This window comes from Diadema antillarum, unplaced genomic scaffold (genome assembly GCF_040938485.1).
Source record: "Diadema antillarum isolate AM-2024a unplaced genomic scaffold, OU_Dant_1.0 seq00000254_RagTag, whole genome shotgun sequence".
Taxonomy (NCBI): Eukaryota; Metazoa; Echinodermata; class Echinoidea; order Diadematoida; family Diadematidae; genus Diadema; species Diadema antillarum.
In genome coordinates, this window is record NW_027271296.1 from 144,099 (window position 1) to 171,855 (window position 27,757).

Genomic DNA, 27,757 nt, shown 5'->3' on the forward strand with positions numbered 1-27,757 from the left:
TGCTACTAGGTCTCCAAGAAACTCTATATGTTCCACGTAAATACAGACTTTGTGTAGTATGTCGAATATTGACAAACTCAGAATAGGAGGGAGAGAAGCAAAGAAGCTATCCTGAGAGAACAGATCTAAGCTGCACAGCATTTCCAGTATTCATATTCAACTTGCGCTGAATAGTAATTAGTCATATATCAGCCATTAGCCAGAAGCAATAATCAGCCATCAACTAACCATGACTAACCGAAGTTAGTCATGCTTGCGTCACGTCTTGATGCTACTTTTTATGGCTTCTTTTCGTTCCTTATGTGTGTGTTTTTTTCTTGTCGATGGGTATTACAGAAATTGGTTCTCAAAATAAGCATGTACCTCGCGACACATGTGACGTGAGACCAGTACCATGGGCTCCAGTCATTTGTGTAATGTTCTCTCACCACAACTAGGAAGGGTGCACTATTGCTTTCACAAAACAGTTATAGGATGGCAGGATGGAAAATAGAAACAAAATAATACAAACACACTCAAGTAAATGCTTGTATGTGTACTAATGTGGGACGAGTTGAGGTATGATCCATACCCATTAATGCGTGCAAATTTTGCCCAATCTTAGCATCTGCTTTGTGTGAGCACCCAAAAAAAAGAAAAAAAAAGAAGAAAAAAATGAGGCCTCGAAGCATGAATATTCCAGGTACGCAAGCACGCTGCCAGCAAACTGGCAGGGGAATGCATGAGCAAAGATACTACAAATAATGCACACTTTAACCTTTCCACATCATTGCTAGTCAACCCCAAGCTCAACATGTCCTACTTAATTCCCCCCTTTGCTATGATGCATACTGTAGGGCATGAGAAAATTGTCATCAATATTTTAATTTTTTTCCTTTTTTTTTTTTTTTTTTTGGTTAGGAGCACAAGAAGTATATCAAGACCCAATTTTGGCTGAGTTCCGGAGTCTGCAGGGAAAAGAGAATACCAAAACAAATGTCACTGGAATTATTGACTTTAACATGCCTTTAATATTCCTGTGAAGGATGATATCTCTGCCATGACTAGATGCTTGTGACTTCATGTCCTGAATCTAGTCTTAATTGCCTCAATTCCCTTCTGAAATCTCTGAAGTTAAGACAGAGCTCACTTCCGTACGACAACATTGCTGGTTTACATTGTACCAAGAAATTCAACAAGCCATCACTTTAGAAATACAGAAAATATTCATACAAAAAAAAAAAAGTTTCAAGAAGGATCATAATTATACTGTTTGGAAAAGTAATAAGAGATTTTCTTGAAAAAAAGTAGACTGTGACTCCATTTGCTCAAAAATACTGCATCACGCAGAAATGTTTCAAAACTCGAGAGGAGCATTTAAAACAAGCGCCAAGCGCGACAGCAAATGATTCACGCAAAGTCAAAACCCCTCCGAGCTTGCCGGGAATTCATGACTTCCCCCCTTTCCCCGTTCCTCGGCATAATTTCAATTCATCCCATTCCCTATTCCCACCACCACTCCCCCAGGTTAGCCCCGTAAATTTTGACACCTTTACCTAACAGTAAGATTACAGGGCCGCATGATGTTTTAATGCAACCACTCATCTTTATTCATCCCTCTTCCCCACCATCCATTTTTAAACCGAGCTGCCGCTGCGGCATCACCCCCAGCAGGATTCCCTTTTCCCGGTCCCTGATTCGCATTCCCCTCTCCCAGGACCTGGAAAGGTTAACAGGTATCCGTGGGTACGCAGGTTGGGTGGAATATTTTGGCAAAGCCAACCCGTCATTCCCCTTTCTGACTAAAGTTTTCTGATTTCTTTGGCATATAATACATCAACTTTTTCTCTGCCTTATTCAAAACGAATATATTCCATCATCAATGTTACATTTGATCAGCATTATGGAGTGCTCATATGACAATGAATTTCATTTGAGACAAAAGTGATTTTGCCTGTATGATATTGCATTATGTCAACATGACTACTTATCAAGACTGATCCCACACACTGCATTGTGTTTTTGAAAGCACAACTTCTTACAGCAAATGTCAAGGATGTTTGTACAAAATATGCACATGGACTATGAGAAGATAGAATTTTTAGGATAAAAGATAAAAATTTCACGGTGCAATGTTATGCTAAGTAAACCTCTTTGTGTTTACCTACAATTAAAATATGTCAGGATGACAATACAGTATAATGCTTTCTACAAATGCCACAGTCCACCATGTCCATTTATATCTAATGTGCATTCTTAAACATCAGATTAAAGAGGGAAAGACAATATAATGAGACAGACATGGATTGAATATATTTATCTTTACTTTCAGTGTAATTCTTGTTTTTCCTCATGCAAGGTTAAGCAAGTGCTTTGCTGCTGCTACTTTGGCATGCCTGTATCACTGCCAATTTCCAAAGGCAAAAGAGTGTCGTTGTGAGAAAAATGTGCCAAGCATGAACTACTATTCTCACTGGCATGATTTCTCATTTGAGACTATTTCATTCCAGCATTGCCTTTTGCGAAAGATTTGCCGCTATTCGAGCAAGGTGAAGGACATTAATCAGCAATCATCACTCCATGTTTCAGACTTGACAGCACATACAGATGTTAGCAAAATGCTTTTTGGTGGAGGACGGGGGAGGGATGGGTGTGGTATAAAGGTCCCCACCAAGACAAGCAGTCACCTTCTTCCACAAGATGCTCCATTGTCAGAGGCGCATCCTCAACTAGAACTCCCAGCATAGAGGAGAAAGATGATGCCAGAGGAACAAAGCACAGTGGATCTCATTTTCATTTCTTAATACAGCGAGAGAGAGAGACATCCAGGGCCATTTCATCAACATGCACTCTACTCTGACCTTAGCAAACAAGCAAAGAGAAAGGGAAAGAAGGAAAAAAGAATGACAGAGAACGAAGGAGAAAGAGAGAAAAAACAGAGAGCTGAAGGTCGTGGTAGACTCCAAACCTTGACATATAACTTTCATGTTTACCCTATTCTAACTAGATGCACACGTATGTATTGAGCTTGGTGCAGCGTTGCTTTATTCAATTTACCCCTTGATGGACATTACGCTTGATTAATGCGGGAGAGAGAAACTCGGGAGGGGAAATTTAGGGTGAAGGGGGAAAATGAGCAGAGAGCTTTTTTTTTCATGATATGATCTCCCGATGATTACTAGACAGCGTACTTTGAATTGAGGGGACGAGCATCGGCAGAAGTAGCAGCAATGCACGGCGGCAGGCCCCGGTTCACTTTTACATGTTGCCATGCATGCGGGATGACTGGGCTATGTGCATTACATTGCTCCCTTCTCTAAATGCATTTTTTTTTTCTCCCTGCCTCCTTTTTTTTTTTCTTTTCTGCCCACTCCACTCCGTTCCCCTGCCCCACTGCTGTAACCTCAGTGTAGATGCATGCGAGGAGCAGCACTATGCAAGGTGGCCCGAGATGAGCTTATTCCCAGCACATGATGTGCATAATACACACTCATCGGCTTAATGCAGTCCGATGCAATCTTTCTCTTTCCAGTCTCACTGCACTTCTTAGCCTCTCTCAAGACTCCAACTCTTTATAATTATTGTTTGTCTCAAGACTGCAACTCTCTACCATTATTGCATTGTCTTCTATTTCTTTTATTTGCACACCGATCACTCCTTCACGTGTAGAAGACGTCATAACCCTCGTAAATTATTGCTACCCTTACATAATTACATATTATTATCACATGTTCTGCACCTGTCTTTGCCTGTTGTTGCTAGGTTGTTTGTGTGCATGTGTGTTTGGGTGTGTTTGATTGCTTATGTGTGTTTGAGTGTGTGTTTGATTGTTTATGTGTGTATGTGTGGAATGTGATTCTCAAACTAGCATGAAGCTATCGCAATTGATTATAGAAGACCCACCTGATTCGCCCCCAATTATCTTCAACTTGAGTTTTTCCAGTTGTCTGCACACAAAAGTATATTCAAACTCAAAACAGCAGTCATACACTGCAGAAAACATACTAGGAAATTAAATTCTTTGAGATCACCAACACACACACAAATTCCATCAGTATGATTTAAAAGCAAACTAACAGGGTAGAACCCATGTTTTCCCTTCCAAAATATAATAGTACCCTGAGACTAATACATAGCATAGAATTTCCACTAAAGCAGGATTTCCTTTAGGTAAAAATGATCCACACCACATGCTCATAATAAACATGTAAAGTAGCCACAACTATCTTAACGTTACATATCACATGATTGCACAGTAGTAACTACTGAAATAAATAGATATAACACAGTCACTAACAAGATATTCATACCTTGGGCCTCCAACATAAATTCATGGCTGATTCTTATGACACAGGAGACTCAAAGTTATCTTCTTTCTTGAAATTGTATCGTCTTCCATTCATTCTTTCATAAACAATAATTGAAATCTGGTTTATGTTTCCATCTCCATAAGATAATTCAATGTTTTGTTTGATAAGCTCATGTCATGCAAGGGGCATAACACACTCTTGTAAAATAATCCCAGTCTAAGGGGGAAAAAAAAGAGATCAGGTTTAATTCTGTAATTATGATACTGGCCCAGAAAGGCATGAACAGTGCCATTCACATTCTTCAGGATATTCTGGCCCTTCTTTTTCGTGTGAATATCCGAGGCATATCCCCGACCACTTCAATGAACTAACCATCATCACCTGCACTGTCCATTCTGGTTGCACTTCATTGAACTCACCCAATTCACATTCCTCATCCTCATTTCTCTCCCCCTTTCCCCCTCCCCCCCCCCCCCACACCCTTTTCTCTACCGGTCTGTGGTATCTCCTGAAGATGTGGAGTCCTCACCCTCTACACCACCTGACCTGATGCCACCCCCTCCCCTCCTACCCCCCCCCCCTCAAAAAAAAAAAAAAAAGCTCTCTGCATACCGTAAACAGTTGCAAGCTGCACACGCATCACATCGTATCGCCGTAGTCACCACGTCGCATCCCATTGAAAGCTAGCTAGCCTGCATCTGAACTTGCCGACCCGCCAAACCGACCTCCCCCCCCCCCCCCCCCCTTCCTATACTCCTGCTGTGTGGTGCCGTGGAGGCATGGGGGAACAAGCAGGAATATTATGACTCACAGACCACTTCACATGGAGACCACCTAATGCTCATCACGCATATATATGGCATGATGCGCCCGACACTCCAATACTCGGTCCAGTGGCATACACTCGGCCATTGCCAAGTCTGCCGATTTGAAGAACTCAAATGATGCTGTATGTGCTGAGGTGGAAAACCAAACTATTTCAAGCAAAATTTCATCCCGAAAAATCTTATCTTATCAAATAAAAGAGGAAAAGCTAAAAACACACATATCACCATTTAAGACATTCTCCCTTATGAAAAAAATGGAGATTTTTGTGAATGTCAATTTATAGCCCCTGAAAAAGGTGCCCCACGATTCCATACTTATCCATTACCGGTGTGTTAACATATGTTTGTCTACTTTTGCATTTGGGCACAATGTTATCATTACTCTGTGCTAATGAAATCTAGAATAAAGTGCCTTTTTTGTATGAGTGTGTCTGTATCAAGGTAATGAAAAATGGATGACTTGACACTCTCCTCTTTCTCTTTCTAATTCATTGAGGATGGACTGATTTTGCCACAATGAGCATTTCCCATAGACACTTGCCGGAATATACTCGGGACTCGTCCTCAACGGGTTAACAGTGACAAACAGATTTGACTGTCTACAGATCCTATTGTTGCAGCTTCAAATGAAAACACAAGCATTCTCAATGCAAGCAGTACGCTAAATCTCCCTCAATGCAGCACAATGACTTGCTATTTGAATTGTCATCTTCTCAGCACTGTCTAGTTTACAGTGAATTCAGATTTTCATATCTGCACCACCAATTTCTTGTAAGGAGAAATATAGAGCTGTATCTGTAAAATAGCTGCATCTGTTCTTTTATCTCAATGGACTTACATTTGAAGAAGCCATTTCCATATGGGTATGTCCATGGATTTTCCGCACAGCAAATCCAAATGACCGAACTCACTTACCCATACCCATCACATGAGTGAATTTCGTTCACCTCCACACAAATTCACATCAAACTTTGCGTCAACCTTGTCAATGACACGGTCGCTTCATGCGGAAGGGAGCAGCAATTTCGCCTCCCATCCCACGCACGAGCTTCAAATCAAACAGCAGATATTTGCTTTGTATGACAGCAAATTGGCAGCTTAAGTATTCTCCCAAGTAACAAGCAGCCGCAGCTGCATTCTCATTATAAATTTGCTTCTGAAAATTTGATAGGCTGAGCCACGTACAGCTAAAGGTTCTGTAAGTGGTATATAATGTGGAAATGATCTGTGTAAACGATGATTCTGCCAATAAATGGGCCAAATTGTACCGTGTGATACCTTACATCATAGTGAGTGTTATCATGAACAGAACACCACTCATTTACTCTAAAAAAACAAAGATACAAGCTTTATCAAATGACTTTGACTTTCTGTTGGATTTTGCATCAGTGTGTCTGTGTTGTACATCACACATTACATCACACATTTCTGTGCAATTATTTTTTTTTGCAAGCTTTTCTACTAAGTACACATTATCAATATAAAAACTTTTAGGGCATTCGGGTAGAGGAAGTGATAGAATAAAATCTTTTATTTCTTGCATAATATTCAGTGTTCCCTACAACTATCATTCATCATTTACTGCCCCCCATTCCTCTCCCCCACAAAAAAAAAAATTATATATCTATATCTATCAATCTATATCTATATCTATCAATCTATATATATATATATATATATATATATATATATATATATATATATATATATATTTTTTTTTTTTTTTTTTTTTTTTTTTTTTTTTTTTTTTTTATCAGCTACAAGCAAGACCTTCTTGGTATGAATACAACATTACACAGCTCCTATTCTGAAATAATCAATTAAGACATAATACAGACACAATACAGTGCATTGCATAAAACAATGGACACCAAGTATTTTCTTCTTTTTTTTTTCCTTTTGTCTAATATCTGAATATGAAACATATCAATGGGGGCACTGTGGCATAGTGGATAAGACTTCTGATTCCCAATCGGAGGACCCGAGTTTGATTCCCTGCCCAGTGCTTATGTCCTTTAGACAAGATGTTTTTACCCATGTCCCTGTCAAACCATGTGTATAAATGGGCACCTGGCAATGCTGGGTAATAATAATGGAAGGGCCCTCTGGTAGAGCAGTGGCAACACTGAAGAGGCTACCCTGGATAAATAGGACCTTATTATTCTTATTATCATTAATGGGGCACTTAACCTTCTTTCATTATCTCATTTTCTATTTATATTCCAAGTATGATGTTCAGGACACAAAGTCAAGGGTGATCATGTATCCTTTCTCTCTTACTTTATGTACATATTTGACCTTCAATGTTAGCTGTAAGCAAAATACTGTTTACACCATAGTATATTTAGCGAGTCTAATTGTACACAAATCAGGACTTCCAGACAATTTTGAGCGTGGTTAAATTTGCGACTGTGGAATGCAAAAGGAGGAATGTACACTTGCACAGCACATTCATGCTGGGTTCAGACTTGATTCGTTAATGTGTCATTAAATTCACGGTTAGCACTCGACTCGCGAAAATTTGCAAAAATGAAAAGCTCACGAAATACATGGCGTATACAGTATGTATACTAAGTAATACAGAAGCATCACATGAAAGACACTTTGAAAGGAAATGGAAAATACCTGACACAACGCAAACTCCGTGGATACACGCACAGTTTACACCAAGACAACCTGTATGTCGACCAGCATGACAACTTGCTCTACAATACACACTTGCAAACACACACTAAACATCTATGCGCACACAAACACACACACACACACACATAAAAATGACACTACACCATTTCTGCCACTGTTGTCCTACTAGCACCTCGCTGTTACCAAATTACACAACACGTGTAATCCAAAATGCATCTTTTTCTCCAACTCCCTCTCCCTCTCTCTTTCTATATATATATTTCTCTCTCTCTCCCTGGCTCTCTCTCTCTCTCTCTGAGTCAATAAAATATAAAGACTACAAATCCGCTGTGAAGTTTGGTGGGCTCATTGCTTGGCGCGGCGTGTAGGCATGGGGGCGACATCACCATCTGACATACACATTATTTCCGTCTTGCCGACACGCAGCTGCCATGTTTCCCAGGTCTGGTTGCGACACTAAACTGCTTCTTGATTGCCTATTTGGGCTTAAAACTGCAAAATCATTACTTGCCGGCATTAAATTTGTATGCCTTCCCCTCCCTGCATGTTACATAGACACAGTAAACAAGAAGCTGTTAGGTAAATACCTAGGATACAATGTGCAGGGGTACTATACAGCAGATTCTGCACTTTTCAACACAAAGATAAAAGACTCTTACTGGCTATGTACTACATGCCAATAGTCATGTTAAAAAGTACTATGTGAGCCAAAAACAGCTAATTTTTAATGACAGCGCTATCCTGAATGAATGCTACTCTGTTCAGTGGCTGTAAAAAACAGCTGTTGCTATATCATGACATCAGCCTTGTTAGAAAAATCAACATTATTTTACCTTGACTTTCATTATTGTCTTAGAACTATTATAAAGTCTGATCACTGTATGTGCTCGCACATGTCAACAAACCATACCCTGCTGAGAGATTTTTAATTGCACAGATGAGGTGGGGGGAGGGAGAATCATTTGTAAATTTTGCAAATATCATATGATTTTCAAACAGAAAAGTTCAATACTTTAAAATGGTAACTTATGGTGTCTGCTTTGTAACACTTCAAACTTATTTGGTGCATGATATCACGCTTCCTTCATCATATTTCCACTAACAAAAAAAAAAAAACACCCCAACAATAATAACAATAACAACAATAGCAACAACAACCACAACAACAATGATGCAAACAGTATAATAAAATCCTAAATCTTCACAGAGAAGACAGATTCCTTCACTAAAATGCAATGCAAACACATAATGAAGTATTTTCCCCAAAAACCACTGGGAGATTTCCATACACAACTTGACAATGATGGCTTTTTTCAATGTCCCATATTTGTCATGTTTAGATAAGCCCCTGCAAGATTTTTCTTTCATCTAGTCAAATCTCACTCAAACTTGTGCAGATCTGTTTCTACACGATTCATAAACTTTACTTAAAACAAGTCACCCATGCGGTAAAGTCTACTTCTAACCTTGAAATGAGACTAATGAAATTTTTGTCAGTATTCTTCAATCACATGATGTAAGCAAAGTGTTTTATACAAATATGAATTGACAGCAAGGGAAAAAAAAAGAAAGAAAGAAAATGTCTTCAGGAAGCTTGGTCAAAAGGCACACATACCACTGAGCACTTTTCCTCACTTAGGACTTATGAGATGATGTGGCATTCGGCAGATCAATTCATAACAATCGCTGAGTACTTTGCAGAAAACTCACGACATTCATGGCTACGATCACACTTTCCAGAAGAGTGAATAGAAATTGAATACACCAGCAGAGTGAATAGAACTGGAAGACACCAGCAGAGTTTGCTACGTTCAAGAGGCAGATCATTTATCAGTTCATTGGACATACAAAAATTCACAAGATAATAAAAAATCTCAAAATAGCACCCTTTAATTGCACACAAATGCCTTATAATTCACTGCATCACCTATCCAATATCTCAATGTGCTCCAAATGGAATATCTTTCACTTCAAAACAGAATAAGTACAAATGTATGTATGTGTGATTATATTATGTTTATAATACCAAATGTAACCAAATTATTACATTTTGCTACTTTGTTGCAGTAATAATGTTTCAAATTACTAACTTTGGTATGATTTAAATGGAACTGAATAAATATAATTAAAAAAATAAAAGGATTCATATCTACAAATACTTCATCACGTGGGTTGCAAACAAACATGTAAAAGTAAAACTATACAACAGCATGGCACTTGTCCTCTTTCTAGAGCAGCGCAGAAGCAGATTTCTTGTTTAAAATTGTTTCCCCCATGACACTGCCCACTGCTGATAGCCTAGTTTCCATGTTGTATTCCCCCAAAGTCATGTGAAAGTCGTCTTGATTCAGATATTGCTATCATGCCATGGTTTGAAGTAGACAGCACATTTCATCCCACGCAAAGGACACGTAAAATGGAGAACCACTCGTGTACATGTATCTATATCTCATTATTACCAGCATAGCCAATATCTCCCCTACCTCCCCCCCCCCCTTTACACATATGCACACATACAAACACGCACGCACACACACACACACACACATACAAGTAAACAGACATGTACATAATCTACATTTATAAAAGATGCTGCAAGCATCTGTGGCGTACACAGGCAACGGAAGAAATCATAGCCATGAAGCCTACACTTTAATAGCATTATTATAAGCTTACCTTTGGGTAACCTTGCATTGTACTAGTATTTGCTTTTTGTAACCGCTATTCCATACCCATTCCTGCCTACATTGTGTGTTTGCATGACCTGCCTGTGTGCATGTGTGTGTGTGTATGTATGAATAATCAGTGTATGTGTGCTGGAGCACTTATCTGTATGTTTCCATGCACGCATGACATGGCTCCGTTCGGCATCAAGAGGCGAACACTACTAGTATATATCTGCACCCTGTTTTCTGATTTACAAGAATATCTGCACAGCCATTAATGGTTGATATTGATTTGTCGTCCAGCCTTTGGGGCATCCAAGATGCCTCTAAGTCACTAACGAGCATGGGACTGATGTATCAATTCTGCCTTTTCGCTGATTTGCTACGCTCTCTCTGCGAAAATGGCTGTGCCATGCACTGGCCAGCTTTGACTTCAGATGGAAAAAAAAATAATACGATGGAGGAGGACGAGGAGGCACAGAGGGCATGAATAAATCACGAGAAATGCACCAAGGAAAAAAAATAATGTATGGGACCCTGAACACAGGCTTGGTGCAAGATGTAGCAATCCCTACCCCTGAGTGGTTCTGCCTGAGTATCGTTGGTTATATATACTTGAAATACCATTACAACAGAAAATTTCTAGAACAGGAGAATGACAAAAAAAAAAAATGCTGATCTTTCCTTTTCTGGTTTGTATTTTGACTTGCTCATTGAGCAGCACAGGGCCACTAAAATACACTTTGGCCATCTTTTCCACATTACTGTATATCACTAGAAATTATAGCAACCTGAATATCAATGCACATCTGGACATAACAAATTGCAAAATCTATTACAATAGAGGAATCTTTTAAGATTCAAAAGATTGCAATTCTATTTTCACTGTTTGTCATTCCAATTAAACCTTGCTTCGCTAGGGCTAAAATCTGCATTTTCTCAAATTTACATCTGTGCACGGAATGTTCTTGTCTGCATTCACTCTCATCTTCTATCTTCTATTTCTCTCAAGGTAATTCTCCACCATTTACATTTCTACCAAGCTCACCTGCCTCAGCCGATTCACATAAGCATCATTTAATCTTCCCAATGATTTGTCATCCTTGCTCCTCTAATCTCTTCCTTCGAGAAGTATCTGACTGTAACTCGTAACACCATCCTAGTTACAGTCACATGATGTTCCTAAACTTTCAATCGCCGATGATTAGCTTGTAATTTAGCCCCGTGATGCAAACACATTCAGTTGACGATTAGAACCACACAATATCTTAGGGTTTACGCTCTATCCCCACTCATAGTTAAGCATCGTGTGGACACGATAATCAACTCAAAAGTTAGCTTGACCTCTTTAGGAGTGCAATCAACGTTAAATATGGTTAAATATACAAAATAAGAACAATAGTCTACAGTTATGCTTTGAGAAACACAGTGATATCTCTATTTTTGGCTTAAAAACAAAAAACAACAAGAAGTAATATATCAATTATACCAATGTTCTCTATTTTGGCCTGACAAATTCATGAGGCAGCCTGATCGAAAATTTGGCACACATCTCTCTGACGTCAACCTGGGCCACCTGCAGAAGACATCTGTATGAAATTTTCATTTCCTGCAAAAGAAGGCCATCGACACTCACGACACCCATCTGTCTATTCATTTAGAGAGCACACTTTGAGGCAATAGATAAATGACTATTGAGCCGGAGAATAATACACATGCATAGTAATATCATTTTTTTTTTCTGGTATAGCTCAGCAGTCCACGGCACAAATATTCCAGTTTGGGGTCAAGTGGGTAGGTGCAGTAAATACCTGTAAACAAATTGCCGACAGTAGACCTGTGGGCGGCTCATTCTTTGTAAACGTTACAGATGCTTACACATTACTACGCTATTTGATAAGAAAAATGGCAAAGGAATGAGGGTTTTGTTGCCATCATGACAGAAAATGAGCAATATTTTGGTAGGCAGCAAGTTGCTACCCCATTTGTTTATCAATCCCACTTCCTGATATATCTGATAAAGTAATGGGGTATCACAATCAGGACCCTTATCCTCTCCATTGTATATTTATTAAAGCAAACTTCCCAAATTATCTTCCCTAAAATTTACAATGAGAACCTTTCACATACTTTAAACTGATTTGTTAAATTTTAACACTTCTACAGGCAAAAACCACTGAAGACTTTAATCCATGCAAAACAAACAACAAAAACATGACAATGCATATCTCCATGTAAATACTGCTTTCATCTATTATACATGTCTATAAGCTTGTGCATGAAAATATTGCAAAGAGAACACCTGACACTTGGGGGGGGGGTGTTTTGTTTTTGTTTTGTTTTGTTTTTTTGTCATTTTTTTTATGATAAGCCAATGTCCACTAGGTTTAATGATCCGCTCTACAGACTATGCATACAATGTAAAATTCCTAGTTTTCCTTCTGTATGTCACCAGAATTTGTATTCCCCTTTTCTTACTGATTGCCATCTACCACACACTTAATATGGGAGTACAAGATCACTTGAATATCGCTTCATTTCGGCCATCTCTGTAAAACAGAGTCTTCATGCATGATGTAGGACACTCCATGGACAAAACATCCCTGATCTTTTTCTCCCATTGTCATAGCCCATCCCAACTCGCAGCCTCAGCCACTGAGGAGCCGTTTCCAAGAAGGACGAGCTGTTTCCGAGAAGGAGGCCAAAACACACGCCACATGCCTAGGCAAGTTAGGAGAAGTGCAACCTGACAGCATTCAGTGAACTTAAAGGACAAGTTCACCTTCATAAACATAAGGATTGAGAAAATGCAGCAATATTAGTAGAACACATCGATGAAAGTTTGAGGAAAATTGGACAATCGATGCAAAATTCATGAATTTTTAAAATTTTTGTGTTGGAACTGCTGGACGAGGAGACTACTACAGCTTGTGATGTCATATGAGTACAACAGTATAAAGAAAATGTAAAGAAAATTCAACATATTTTCATTTTTTTCGCATAATAAAAGAGCATTTGACTTGCCTCTTTCTAAAGGTAGGGGGAATAATATTACCCATGACATATGTCGGTAACGAGTCAAGGGAATGTGTACTTTTTTCAAAAGATGAAATTTTGTGAAATTCTCTTTTTATTTTCCTTATATTGTTGTACGCATGTGACATCGTGCACTGCAGTAGTCTTCTCATCCAGCGGTTACTGCACAAAAACTTCAAAAATTCATAACTTTTGAACGGATTGACCAATTTTCCTCAAACTTTCAATGATGTGTTCTACTAATATTGCTACATTTTCTCAATCCTTATGTTTATGAAGGTGAACTTGTCCTTTAAAAACCCTGGACTCATTACTAAGATGAGAAGACCAACGGTCCACGCAGGGCTTCCTGTCTTGTTCTAGCCTGTGATGCAGTCTCCCCTATCAGTCTGGCCTGGCCAAGAGCATTCAGACAGGGGAGTATTCAATTTCTTCATCAGGGTCAACTCGATACCCTCAAATTGTGGTGTTTCATTACACCTGTATATGCTTGGCTTGTACTGGCTCCTTGGTTTTGAGTTCGAGGTTGCATTTGAGCCACAGTCTGACCTTGACTTCAAGTGAAGTCATCATTTGGGTTGCATTATGAGCTGAGATGAGTTTGAGTTCAACACTTCACAAATTACCTCTTGCCTTATAACATGACGTAAATAGGAAAACAAAACAATTGTGAGCAAAACTTAAATAAATTGCCTCTAATTTTGATATCTACTAGCTCTTGCCTAAGCCAAACTTGAGTGAAACTTACATCTTTTAGACTACAGCTTTCTCCATCTCATTAAAACAAGCAAATAAACAGAAGCAGAAGAATCTTCACAGCACTGGTTTATCAATTTCAGAGCAGTGTAACTCAAATGCTATTATATGCAAGAAGGGCCAATATCTACTTGCCATGGGCAGCCAAAAAGGGGTCTATGGCAAACATAAATAGTACTGTCAGAAGGCACAAAACTCTCTATACTATTTCAGGGGAGATTAAAGGGATGGTATTAATAGTTTTGGTTGAGACCTGACTTCAGGTTTCTAATGTTACTTTTTTCTTCTTCTTTTTTTTTTTTTTGGGGGGGGGGTTTGGTTTGTTTTTTTTTTTTTAGATAAAGAGAAACCTCTTATGAACTATAAAAGAGCATATAATTCCAGGAGGAATTTATTTTTTTTTTAAATGAAAATTGGTTTTGAAATGGCTGGGGGCAATTCCGCAGTTAGGTGGACATGACATGGATAAAAGAAATGTGCCTCTTTATCTTACTCTTTAATTTAGGTACCAACTAATGCCATGGATGTTCACCAATCATTAAGGTCTTTCAAATTCAGTAGATTTTATTTTTCGTATTTACTGATTTCGCGAGATCTAAAACCATCATTTAAAATGTACATGTGGGACTGGGGATGCTGAAATTCACTTTAATGCAAATTACAGTGGGTTCCTTTGAAATTTTTTCCTCAAAGTTTTGCTAATGGGTAAAAGATGAATACATTTAAATACTCCAGAAGTCATGTGACATTTTGTCAATTACAAAAGGGTGAAATGACCTGCGGAATTACTCCGGACAAATGTAACGTTACTAACCGTAACGTTACTAACCATGCTTTTGGGGGTCTAGCTAAAAAATAATTGGTCGAACCGCTAAAAAAATTTGTGTGAACATTTGTCATGATGCAATGATTAAAATTAATGCAACACTTTGTTTGAAGTGACTTGAATTTTTGCACACTTTTTGTTACAAGACATTGATTTTTTTGTCATGTCCTTTTTTCGTAACGTTACTAACCAGCCCTTAAAGTTGCCATAGCAATTCTAATATTTCATGGATTGTATTCATTCTTTTCTGTATCATAAACCTGGGAAGGATGAACATGTTTTTGACATAATTTTGACTTGAAATGAATAAATGGTAATTTAGTAGTACAAACAAATATCTGAATTTGTTCAAATGTAACGTTACTAACCGCGGAATTGCCCCTGAGATATCTAAAACAAAGCAATCCTAATAAAAGGCAGGACCCACCTTTTATTACGAGCACTTTGTTTTACTTTGTTTTTGGATATCTCAGCCATTTCAAAACCAATTTTTATCAGATAACCTTTGAATTCCTCTTAGAATGGTATGCTCCATAACATTAGAGAAGTGGTTTCTTAGTATCTGGCAAAAAATTAAACTAGCTCAATTCTCCTCTCCACCAATACTATACCATCCCTTTAACATCATGTAGTCCCTTAAGTTATCATCATTGAATCTGATGAAATGATTATATTTAGCAGTATCAGTATCAATTACATCATCATCACTGAAGGGTCTCTATAGGAATCTGAAGTGTGCCCTACCAATTATTGCCCTACACAAAGACTTACATAGTTCTTGCGAGCACTAATTTTATAATCTAGATTTGTTTTGAAGATAGTGGTTTTTTGTTGTTGTTATTTTTTAATCACAGTACAAAGTCTTTCTTTAACTGATTTGTCTAACAAAAAAGCCTGTGTGTTAATGAAAAATTTTTGGATTAAAAAACAAAATCGATTTTAATGCAATTTTGCTCACTCATCATGAAGCAACATATTGTGTGAAGTTAAATTCAAAATTCACATTACCAGACTAAGGATTGAGGCGACCACTGAAATTCCATTCATGACATGAGATGCTAATTTGTATGACTTCAAAGAGAGTCATTATGAACATAACAAGACCATCCACTTAGCTATCCCTCAGGATGACAAGTTACACTGGAAACTTCTAGCACCCTAACCCTTGTCATTTGAACCTCAACAATGTTTTGTGATGAGAAGCAAAATTGTTTATGTAGGGTTCAACCATCCACAATCTATGAGTCACTCCTGATTCCCAATCCGACATTGAGCATCAATCATATGCGTCATATGTCAAATATTATACCTGGCAGAAAAAATATAAGCTGATGCCTGCATCAAAAAGAAAAAAAGGAAAAAAAGAATCAAAGCTGGGATGTCGTTTATTTAGTCAATTCTTCCTTGTGCATCACACTGCTTGAACAGTGGGAGCACTTACAGAAATATGATCTATCAGTTTATTTTACTGCTACTGCAATGCCATTAGTGAAACCTCAATTTGAAAAGTCTAGTCGCTAATTTGGACAAAGACTAAAAAAAAAATATTTACTGCCTTGCAAAAGCTGTAAGAAAGAAGTGATTAGACAGGGAGAAAAAGAGCTGATTTTGATAGACTTTTTTTTTCTGCAACCCATAACATTGTGATTGACAAACTTCATGTCAATTTTTTTCAAGTTTTATATGCTTCAATGCTGACAAAGATGAATTATACATAACTAATGTGCACAATCACACTCACGTGAAATGAACCGCCCAATTCTGAATCTAAATGTAAGCAGTGGCTAATTAAAAATTGCAATATCTCTGACTTCACGTGCCATGAATAGCTTTTTGTCAAGGTCTACCTGTATGATACTAATTGTTTCGGTTCCACTTTCTGTCGGCCAGCCCTTCTCTTCTCCAGCGGCCCGTTCTTAACCAACAAACAGGGCTGCTTGTCGCACAATTTCCGCCTAGCATGAGAAGGCTAGGGCCACTTAGGTGGTGACCATTAGCTGTCGTCCATTAGCGTCTTGTCCCAAATTGAGTGGGGAAATTGCCAATCAATGCACTCATGAATAATTACCATACCTCCACAAAACAGCAGGAGAGGAACATTGTTTCAAGGCCTGCACAAACAGATGATACTCTTGACTATGTGCAGAGCTGCTCGCTCTGAAGTGCATTCTCATTTCCTCTACGAGGCTTCCCCGGCATGCCGACATCCCCAGGGTCATGTCAGCACACGAAATCCAAACACAAAATGATTTTGTCCTGTTCTCATATATTTATTTAATTCAAATCAGTTTTCCATGCCAACTATAGATATATTCTCAAGATGTGCAAAGTATCACGGTTCTCTTATAGGCACGAACTTGCCATCACCGACAAATAGATACTAGCTGACTCAAAACTCAACTTAAACGTGACATTTATGCTGTAGATTAAAGCACAGACGGAGACAAAAATCAGACAAGTGTACATACACACACACACACCCTAAAACATACACATGCATCCACACATATATATACATACACACACACACACACACACACACACACACCAGATGTCACCATATAAAATGTGCTATATGCAGATACATTCATGATTCCTTCTTTTCCTTTTTACCAAGCTTATTCTTAATATTTCAAATATATATTCCAGCAACATGAGATTAACCAGACAAATGCAGGAAACATAAAAAACACTTATTACAAAAAAATAAAATGAATATTAGAGGTTATTAGAGGTTGCAATGATTTAAAAAGGTTTATTTGCCAGACACCCATACTTATGTATTCCATAATTTAGCCCATAATTTGGCTCAAAGAATTTGTGGATGGTCCTATAAACTTCTTGAAAAGGATTTACCAGAGCCTGAGTCAATTTTACCTAATTCATGATTGAAAAGCAAATATGCCAATTGATTTTACTGAATCATAATACCATGGCCACTAGTAAATTTTACATAGTTAAGGCAAATATGAATCATAAATATTTTGCCATGGTCTGTAAAAGTCAACTTCTTTGATCAACAATGCTTTCAATGACTGATAAAAACATTGGACTGAAGAGTTTAGAAAATGAACGAGGGAGAATATTTACTTTCATAGTGAGATGAAGACATACTGTATGGGAAATACTATTACTATAGTGTTTGCAGATACTGATAGAAAAAAAAAATAGGAAAATGACAAGTAATAAATTAACATTAAAAAAAAAGCAAAATTACTAGCCAATTGTGAAGAAAGAACACACACACACACACAGATCATACCTATGTTGGGGTGCTGTAGTTTGCGGCATATTCTGGCTTCTCGTTCCAACTTCTGGAAATCTGCAGAGAACGAGTGAAGACAGGCAAAAAAAAAAATAGGGTAAACTGTCATGCTGACCACACAAAAATGACAAAATGAACTTTTCTTTCAGTCTGTTATACTGAAATGAAGATAGGACTGAGTACTACACATGTATTGGTATATCTTTAGCACACTTAACACCAATTTGTCCACTGAACTACATGAATCCCATGAATATGATGAGGCTTACATGACTTCCACTTAAAGGAAGAGTCAACCTTTGCAAACAAGAATAATGGTATGAGAACTGATGAGTGGCATGTGTGCTTCTTCGTTTTCTGTCAAGTCTATTTATGTCTGCATTTTCCAGTTAATCCCTTTTTCTTTCTATCAATTCCTAGATAGAGGCAAAATCAAAAAGATTATAGGTAATTATATCAGTGACATTAAATTGTAGTTTCCTAGCCAGGTTCTCTACATGGCAAGAGATAGTATAGGGAAATACACAAAGGCATATTTGATGTAACGTTTTAATCTAGATAGATTGTAGCAAAAGAAATGAGTGTGACAATATTTTGAATTCAAACAGACAAGCCTGTAGACCAGTTTTTCAATGAGAAGTCAATGCCAGCCACATTTCAACATTTACTTCAAATAATGGAATACTACCACAATTTTTAACCTTAGTTTCAGAATGAGCAATATTGCTATGTTCCTCATAAAGATATTTCTTACGAGTGAAAATGTTACCCTTTTGAAACTTTACTTCCTTTTGAATATATAAACTTTCCAACAATCAGTAGCAACTAGAATAAGCGTGATACAAAACTCAGCAGGGTAAAACTTCGTGACATTTACCTTTGACCTTTTGTTTTTCAACTACACCATCTGTATTCTACACCCAATGAAGAAAATATGATGGACAAAACTAACAAAATCAGCAAAATGTCACTGTATAATGTTTATCATTGACCTTTGCTCCTAATCAAAATTGTCAATATCTCGCATCTCATTAAAAAAATGCAATGAAAAAAATATGAATATCATGAAAATGTCACTGTATAATAATGTTTACCTTAAACTACTACTTTTCAAAAAAAAATATGCCACATCATGATCTCATACATTAGGAATAAAATTGTGAACACATCTGAGAAGTGGACTTGTAGAGCATTATACGGGCAAGTCAAATGCTACTCAGCGATTGGATAAAGATGATCACAAGTAAGCAACATGTGTAGAATGTTTGTCAGGGGCTAGACATTCTGAGATGTTCTCCATGATTCATTATATGGGAAACAACAGAATGATGACGTCTGACGTGCAATCGAAGCAGCAAGTTTTCATATTCAATACGCTGCTGTTAAAAACTTACCAGTCCATATTTATTCACAAGTATGAACAAATCATTTCAGGGAAGTGGCACATAATAATGTGTGTGCACTAATATTGGGCATAAAAGTGATGTGGTGGCTTGTAACTGATCAGGGGGAATCAGTAGGAATGCTGGGGGATGATTGTTCCAATTCTTGTGGGATTCATTTAAGAGTACATTATCTATTGTTGTGTGAAAATTATTTGCTTCAGAATGGTCTCATATTCATGAAATGTGCAGTTTAATGTTTCCAGGTTAGCGTGCCTGTACAGTGACAGGGCGATCGTTAACGATTAACTGCACATTACTTGAATACGAGACCATTCTGAAGCAAATGATTTTCACACAATAATATATATATAATGTGCTCTTAAATGAATCCCACAAGAATTTGAACAATCATCCCCCAGCATTCCCACTGATTCCCACTGATCAGTTACTAGCCATCCCCTTTAAGGTGACAAAGCTGCATAAAATGTTACCTGTACCTTGGAAAACTCTTAAACTTGAGTTTTCAAGGTACAAGTAGCATTTTTGCAGCTTTGACTCGTAAGCAGGCACCAAGTACTTCAAGACTGTAAACACATAACACTACAAATGAAAATCATTTACGTCAGCAAAGAGAAAATGCATACTTTCCTTTCAACAACAACAACAAAAAAATGACCCCTAATGCAAAAGTAGCCTTTTCATTAAAGGTAAGTGCCACATTAAATTGAGTGTAAACACACAGAGTAGGGTGTGTTGTTTTAACTGCCATAACAAGCCGCCTGCATGATCATACTAGTGACGGCCGTTATATTACAGCCTCCATGATGACCAAATTACCGCTACATTACAGGCCATTACTTCCATCTCCTTCATTCTGTGGACAAATATTTCCCGTTGCTGATGGAATCTTGAGGAATTGAAGTGTTGCAAATTCACAATAGTGCTTCACATTTACCTACTTAGATCATTTCATAATTTTTTTGTCCTACCATGACTTAAGAATTTTTTTTTCCTCCACATTGACACAGCCTTGGTCAATTTTGCAATGCCCACACTGTGCAACCAATTGGTATATTGTTTCCAATAAGGCGCACCTGGTAGACTAGGGACTGCGAGCGACGGAGAGCGACACTCAGCGACGGGGACATATTGCGAGAACAATGAAGTGCGTCGCAGTATGTTTTCACTCCGTCGCTAAGCGTCGGTCAAAGCAGTACGCGCCATCATTTTGATGATACCGCGACGCTTGCCGACGCTTGCTGACACTTGCCGACACCCTCGAAAGAAGCTGTTGATTTTTTCTATGTTGCGTGACCTCCGCTCACGCAAGTGTTCGTTTTAATAGCGCCGACGTTTCGGGACATGGCGCTTGAGATGTAGCGAGATTTCTGAATGGTCACGGCCAGTGCTCAAATTGAATAGCGAGCGACGTGTCCAGACGCGCCTCTCCAGATTACAAATGATGTTCGTGATAGCCCGACGATGAGCGACGTGTCCCGACGCTTTCCTTTGTCTCAACATTGGTTATGAGTTGATTTGCGTTTCGTTTGGCTACTGTAAAAGTGGTTTCTTTCGCGTACAGAAACTTTCGCGGTTTCCATCGGTGCCGACTTTTTCGCGTGTGTTTAAATTCGCGGTCGGTAATGACGGCGTTGTAACAACCCACGAGTTCAAAACGTAATTATGGGGTGTGATCTCACTGAACGGGGAACACTTTGAAAGTAGCGATCGAAGAGGGTTTATGAAAACACATGTAGGTCTACACTTAAACGCGAATGTATGCCTTAATTAGGCAGCTCCATACATGTAAAATTTTGCATGCATGAGGTGAGATCTTTTTTTTATCTGTCAAGTGACTCAAGAACTAAATACAGTGTATTACGAAGTCGTCCTATTTCTCCCGTAGGAAAAAGTCAGAATGTTTGCCTTTACTTTTGGAAATGAACAGCGGCAACAATCGGCTCCGCAAGATGCTAAAATTAATGTCAGGTGTTTCATTTTAATTTTGGAAATGAATAATGGTAATTTCGTATGATACTAAAATAAATGTCGGATGTTTGTTTATACTTTTGGAAATGAATAACGGTAAGATTCAGCTCCATACGGTGCTAAAATTGATGTCAGATATTTGATTTTGCGATCGGAAATGCATAAGGATAACATTTTGCTCCGGAAGATGCTGAAATAAATGTCGAATGTTTGCTTTGACTTTCGGAAATGATTAACAATAATATTCAACTCCGTACGATGATAATAAATAAACGCCGCATGTTTGCTTTTACTTTCGAAAGTAAATAGCAACATTTGGCTCCAGAAGATGCTAAAATGACTATCAAATGATTGCTTTTACGTTCGGAAGCGAATAGCAGTAATATTCTGCTCCATACGATGCTAAAATAGTTGTCGGATGTCTGCTTTTTAAATTTCGAAATGAATAACAGTAACATTGATTCATTAAAATTGATGTTTGATGTTTGCTTTGACGTTCGGAAATGAATAACAATTATATTCAACTCCGTATACGATGATAAAATAACTGTCTGATGTTTACTTTTATGTTTGAAAGTAAATAGCAATAACATTCAGCTCCGGAAGATGCTATAAATGCTGGATGTTTAATTTAACGTTCGAAAGTAAATTAGCGATAACATTCAGCTCTGGAAGATGCTAAAGTAAATGTTGAATGATCCCTTTGACGTTTGGAAATGAATACCAATAATATTCAACGCCGTGTGATGGTGAAATAAATGCCGGATGTTTGCTTTAATGTTCGAAAACAAATATCAATAACATTCAGCTCCGGAAGATGCTAAAATAAATGTCGAATGATCCCTTTGACGTTCGGAAATGAATAACAATAATATTCAATTCCGTACTATGATCAAATGAATGTCGGATGTTGGCTTATACTTTCGAAAGTAAATAGCAATGACATTCGGCTCCGGAAGATGCTGAAATAAATGTCAGATGATTGCTTTTACGTTCGGAAGTGAATAGAAGTAACATTCTGCTCCATACGATGCTAAAATAAATGTTGGATATTTGCTTTTACATCTCGAAATGAATAACAGTAAAATTCAGCTGCGTTTGATGGGAAAGTAAATGTCTGATATCTGCCTTGACGTTAAAAATGAACAACAGTAGGCCCTACTTTTCGGCTCCGTACGATGCTAAAATGATATTGTCAGATGATTCATTTCACTTTCGGAAGTGGACAGCAGCATATAACATTCGGCTCCGTATGATAAATAAATGTCGGATGTTTGCTTTTAAATTTGGAAATGAATATCAGTAATATTCTGCTCCGTACGATGCTAAAACAGTAAGAGATTGTTGCTTTTACATTAATTTTGGAAATGACTAACTGTATCAATCGGCTCAGTTAGATGCTGAAATAGATAGCGGATGTTTGCTTTCACGTTCGGAAATGAATAAGGATAACATTCAGCTCCCTAAGATGCTAAAATGAATGTCGGTAGTTTGCTTTTACATTTGAAAATGATTAACGGTAACATTCGGCTCCGTAAGGTGCTAAAATACTAGTAAATGTTGCATGATTGCTCTTACAATCAGAAATGAATAACGATAACTTTCGGCTCTTTATTGTGCTAAAACGTTAATGTCGGATGTTTTTAAAATGTCTGCAAATGCTCCCACTTTCTCATTTCAAACGTAAGATTTGACCACCTAAATAGGCATCAACTTTTAAGTAACTAACAGTGTGTGGGATTATTCCGAAGGTGCCTTAGTCTGAACACTCTTAATCCGGCACGAAATTTTATTTATTTATTTATTATGTATTTATTTATTTATCTATCTATTTGTTTATTTACTCATTTATCTTTTGAGTTTAACAACGATTTAATATCGACCCCCGTTTCGTTTTCGAGTCGACGATTCTTCAAAAAACGATTCCCCCCCCCCCCTTGTTCGTCAATTTGGGACTTACGAGCCTTCGGAATGACTGTAACTACGTTTATTTATTTTTTTTTTCAGTCGATTAGGGGATGGGGGGGGGGGTGATTCAGAAAATAAATATAGAAGGGAGTGAAAATCTTGAGGCAAGAAATACAAGTAAGTGAAATTCTCAGTTTGATATCGTTCATTTTTTTTTGCGTGATGTGTGTATTCTGGAAAGGGGGAAGGGTAATTCAGAAAAGAAATATATAGACGGCATCAGGGAAAATTTTGAGGCAAGAAATCAGTTTCTCAGTTTGACATTGTTAATTTCTTTGCGTGGTGGTTATTATTCCAAAAAGAGTCAGGTATGATGATACCGGATAGGTGTATATACTTATATTCCGATGGTTCGTTCTTCCGTATCCGAAAAACGCAAATTCCATGTTTGTTACTATAGTAATCTGAAAGTGTAGTAGGGTTTGTTAATCCGAACATTTTGTGACATTCCGAAGGTTCGTTAATCTGAAAATGGGAAATACGGTTCGTTAATCTGAAAACGAATAATGTGGTCAAAAATTTGTTTTGTTTTCGGATTAACAGCATTTAGAAAACCAAACCTTCCTTCGTTTTTGAATTGACGAATCTTCAAAACAGCAACACAGTTTTGTTGTTGCTTTTATTTTTTTTTTCGAATAACGAGACTTCGGAAATTGCAAACTTTCAAAGTAACGAACAGTTACGATTTTTTGTTAATCATTAAAGCGAGTAGTGGAGGATAATTCAGAAAAGAAATATAGACGGGAGGAATAATCTTTGATTGATGATGATGTTGGTCATGTTTCTGAATGTTTATAGAAAAAGGCTGAGTGATCTGAGTGATGGTGATGATAAGTTATACTAATGCGAGTGTAAGACAGCTTGCAGAACATACTTCTTTCCCTTCCGGCCCATGAATGGTGCAAAAAAAAAAAAAAAAAAAAAATACATACACCTCACAACAAAAAGAACCACGTGCTAGCAACCTTCGTATAGTTAAATCTAGAAGTTCATTACCAGCAAAGGGGAAAAACACAACAGTAACTGAAGCAAAGAGATTGTGTAGGCACTCTCTGGCATTTACGAGAAACTTGACACCCCACCCTTCTCCCCTCCTTGTGGAAAATTTCCACAAAACCAGGTGCCAGACCCAAGGTGCCAGACGAAAGAATGCGCGCACTGGAATAAACCGCGTGTAAATAGCCTGGAAATATCGATCGAAGAACTAGCTCATGAGTTGTCATCGCAAAGATCATGATTCTAATTATAGCCTTTCTTTTGACCGTTAGTAGAAATATCGAACAGTTTATTATTGTGTACTTAATTGAGTATTTTAAATGTTTACTGAACTACAAATTGTACAGGAAGGGATTGGTTACTCACAGAAATATACGAAAGTATGTGATGCAGCCACTACCCGGGTTAGACAGCAAAATCCTGACAATTTCACGCTCAAAACTACGTATTACTTTGGAAAATTTGAAGGAACTTCACCTACCAACTGTGAAGTTATTTGGCTATCAACATTCGTTCGTTTTTGTTTTTTGTTTTGTTTTTGTTTTTTCCTCATTTAAAAGACATAATTTCTTCGTATGGAACGTAAACTGTTTAGCGAACATCGTTATGGCAGACTTTGTGATATCAGTCAGGGGGAAAGAAACTGGAATAGTTAAGATGTATAGAATCCAATAAATAACATGAAAAAGCCTGTAAATAACACATGACTATGTTTTATAGTAAACAATAACTGAATATACCCAAAACATTTTGCATTGAAAGAAAGATATTATTCGGAGGGGTGAAGGTTCAGATGCGAGTTTCTTCACTTTGTCTCCCTCTACAAATTAAATTTGTTAAGATCGCAACTGCTGATCTGTAAATCAACAAACATGTACATCTGAACTTACTCGTTGCCCTATTGTGATGTGGAGCGAGTTTTACCTTGCATTTTAAAAGGCGAGTTTTCTTTCTGTTAAATCATCCTCAGTAACTGATCTCTGCAATATTAATGTACGAGTAGGCCCTTTAGCTTCTTACTTAGTTTAAACACGATTTCAGTCGATTTTGCTATTAACAGTTCAAGTTTTTTGCGTTTGTAAACGGCATTCACTGGTGCTTGCTTGTTTGCTTGCTTGGTACATTTCTGTCATGCGGCTGGCAGTTCGTGACTTATATTTTCCACCTCTCTTTTACGGTCAGCAACGATTTGATAAACAAATTCATAGGGTTCGTCAACAAGATGGTGCACATAAGGTGATACAATGCGTATTCAGCACATTGGCGTGGTGGCGTAGAAAGTTAATGAACAAGCACTAATCTGTCTTTTTTTTTACGCATCGCACTGTGTCTTGCAAGGAAGGTGTCTCAGTGACCCCCTACACCACAGACTTTCAAGTACAGTGTACAGAGTAACTTTGATCAGAGACAATTACGGCTTGCCGATTTCAAAAACAGAATGTCCACGCCACGCCTCGTGCGAACAAAAGACGGATTAGGAGGCAACTCATTCACTAACTACCCAGCCCTTGTCGCTGCATAGAATTGCACTGCGTCTGGTCAGGCTTACTAGCAATTCCCTCAGAAGGAAGGTGACGGGCACTCTCCACAGAACTCTAAAGAAGTTCTGTGGCACTCTCTCGTTTCGGGACAATTATTTTTGTGATTGAAAAAAAAGAAGATTTTTGGGAATGAACTGGATGATAATCACATTTGCTCCTGCGATAATTGTTCTTGCATGTATTTTGTGCATGTGAAAAAGCGTTCGAACTTTGTTTCCAGTGTCCCGTAGAAACTCGATTAGGCATAGGAGATCCTGATGTAACAAAATATACCCGATATAACAAACTAATTTCTCCGGTCCCAACGAATTCATTTTCTGTTTTGTATTGTTTATTGTGTACTGATAAAGATTACAAAGAACAAAATATGTCTGTCTCAAGATCTCGTCATAGCGAGTTGCCACGTTGTTGACTTTGTATAATTTTCGCCGTGGTGTTCGCTGCTGCAAACTTCGGCGAGGGCCTTTACTCATTGTTTTTATTTCCTCTGTTTCTCATACCTCGTTTGGTACGATTTCTTTTGTTTAATGTCACTTTATTCGTTCCCTTTGTTTTGAAGTACCCGGTATGTAAAAATTCTTTCAGGTGTCTCTCTGGTTACAGCTCGTTATTCCGAAGGTTCGTTATTCCGAAGGCTCTTAATTCCTAAGATTTGTTATTCCGAAGGTTCATTGTTCCGAATTTCAGATTCGGATTAACCAATCTTCGGAGTAGACGAACCTTCGGAATAACGCCACAAACTTTCGGATTAGACGAACCTTTTTCATTTTTCGGATTAACGAGACCTCTAGGTATAGGGAATTTGCGTGTCTGCGTCTGATTAACGACCCTTCGGAATAACGAACCTTCGGAATAGCGAACCTTCGGAATAACGAACAGCACCCGTCTCGGTTACTGCACATGTATTTTCGTAACGGCGATTTCTCCAATTTGCTGTAGTACTGCATATTTCGAAGGAAGTTCGATCCCAGCCTCTTCGGTGTGCTGTGTGAAAGTTTATGTTTAGTGTTTGTGTTGTTGTCTGAGAGGTTGTTGGTACTTTGTGATTAGTTTGCTTAAGTGTTATCTCGAGTGATAGATGGTGGTCGTTGTTCCTAATTTGTGATACGAAAAGGGCCAAATGATCTGAGTGATGGTAATGATATTACTGATGCTGGTGTAAAAGACAGCTTGTTGAGCTACGTGTCCTCCGTCTGATTTCATTTCTCCCTCTTTCACTCTTCTTCTCTTCCCATGAATGATGGGAAAAAATACATACACCTCACCTTCGTTAAGTTAAAACTAAATGTTCATTACCAGCAAAGGAAAAAAAAAATAAGGGGAAAAACACGAACGGATTGTATGCGGTCGAACCTTATTTAATTTATCGAAATGAACGAACCTGTCGAAGATAACGAAACTTCGAAATAACGCCACAAAATGTTCCGATTAACAGACCCTTTTTCATTTTCGGATTAACGAACCTCTAGGCATAGGGAATTTGTGTTTCGGCATGTTACGACACCGAGATAACAGTCCATGTGAGCACCTCTCCAAGTTTACAGCCAAGGGACTTTGAAAGCTGTCG

At 37.9% G+C, this 27,757-nt stretch overlaps 1 protein-coding gene across 9 annotated transcripts in view; it reads right to left on the minus strand.

The window, feature by feature from the left end:
* The window catches only part of LOC139729725 (calcium/calmodulin-dependent protein kinase type II subunit alpha-like), a 200,919-nt gene that overhangs the window by 135,872 nt on the left and 37,290 nt on the right, over nucleotides 1-27,757 (minus strand). For all 9 annotated transcript variants that reach the window (XM_071640659.1, XM_071640655.1, XM_071640654.1 and 6 more), the window contains exon 3: nucleotides 18,309-18,368. In XM_071640659.1, the coding sequence (XP_071496760.1) occupies nucleotides 18,309-18,368 (60 nt within the window). The remainder of the gene's footprint in view (nucleotides 1-18,308; nucleotides 18,369-27,757) is intronic.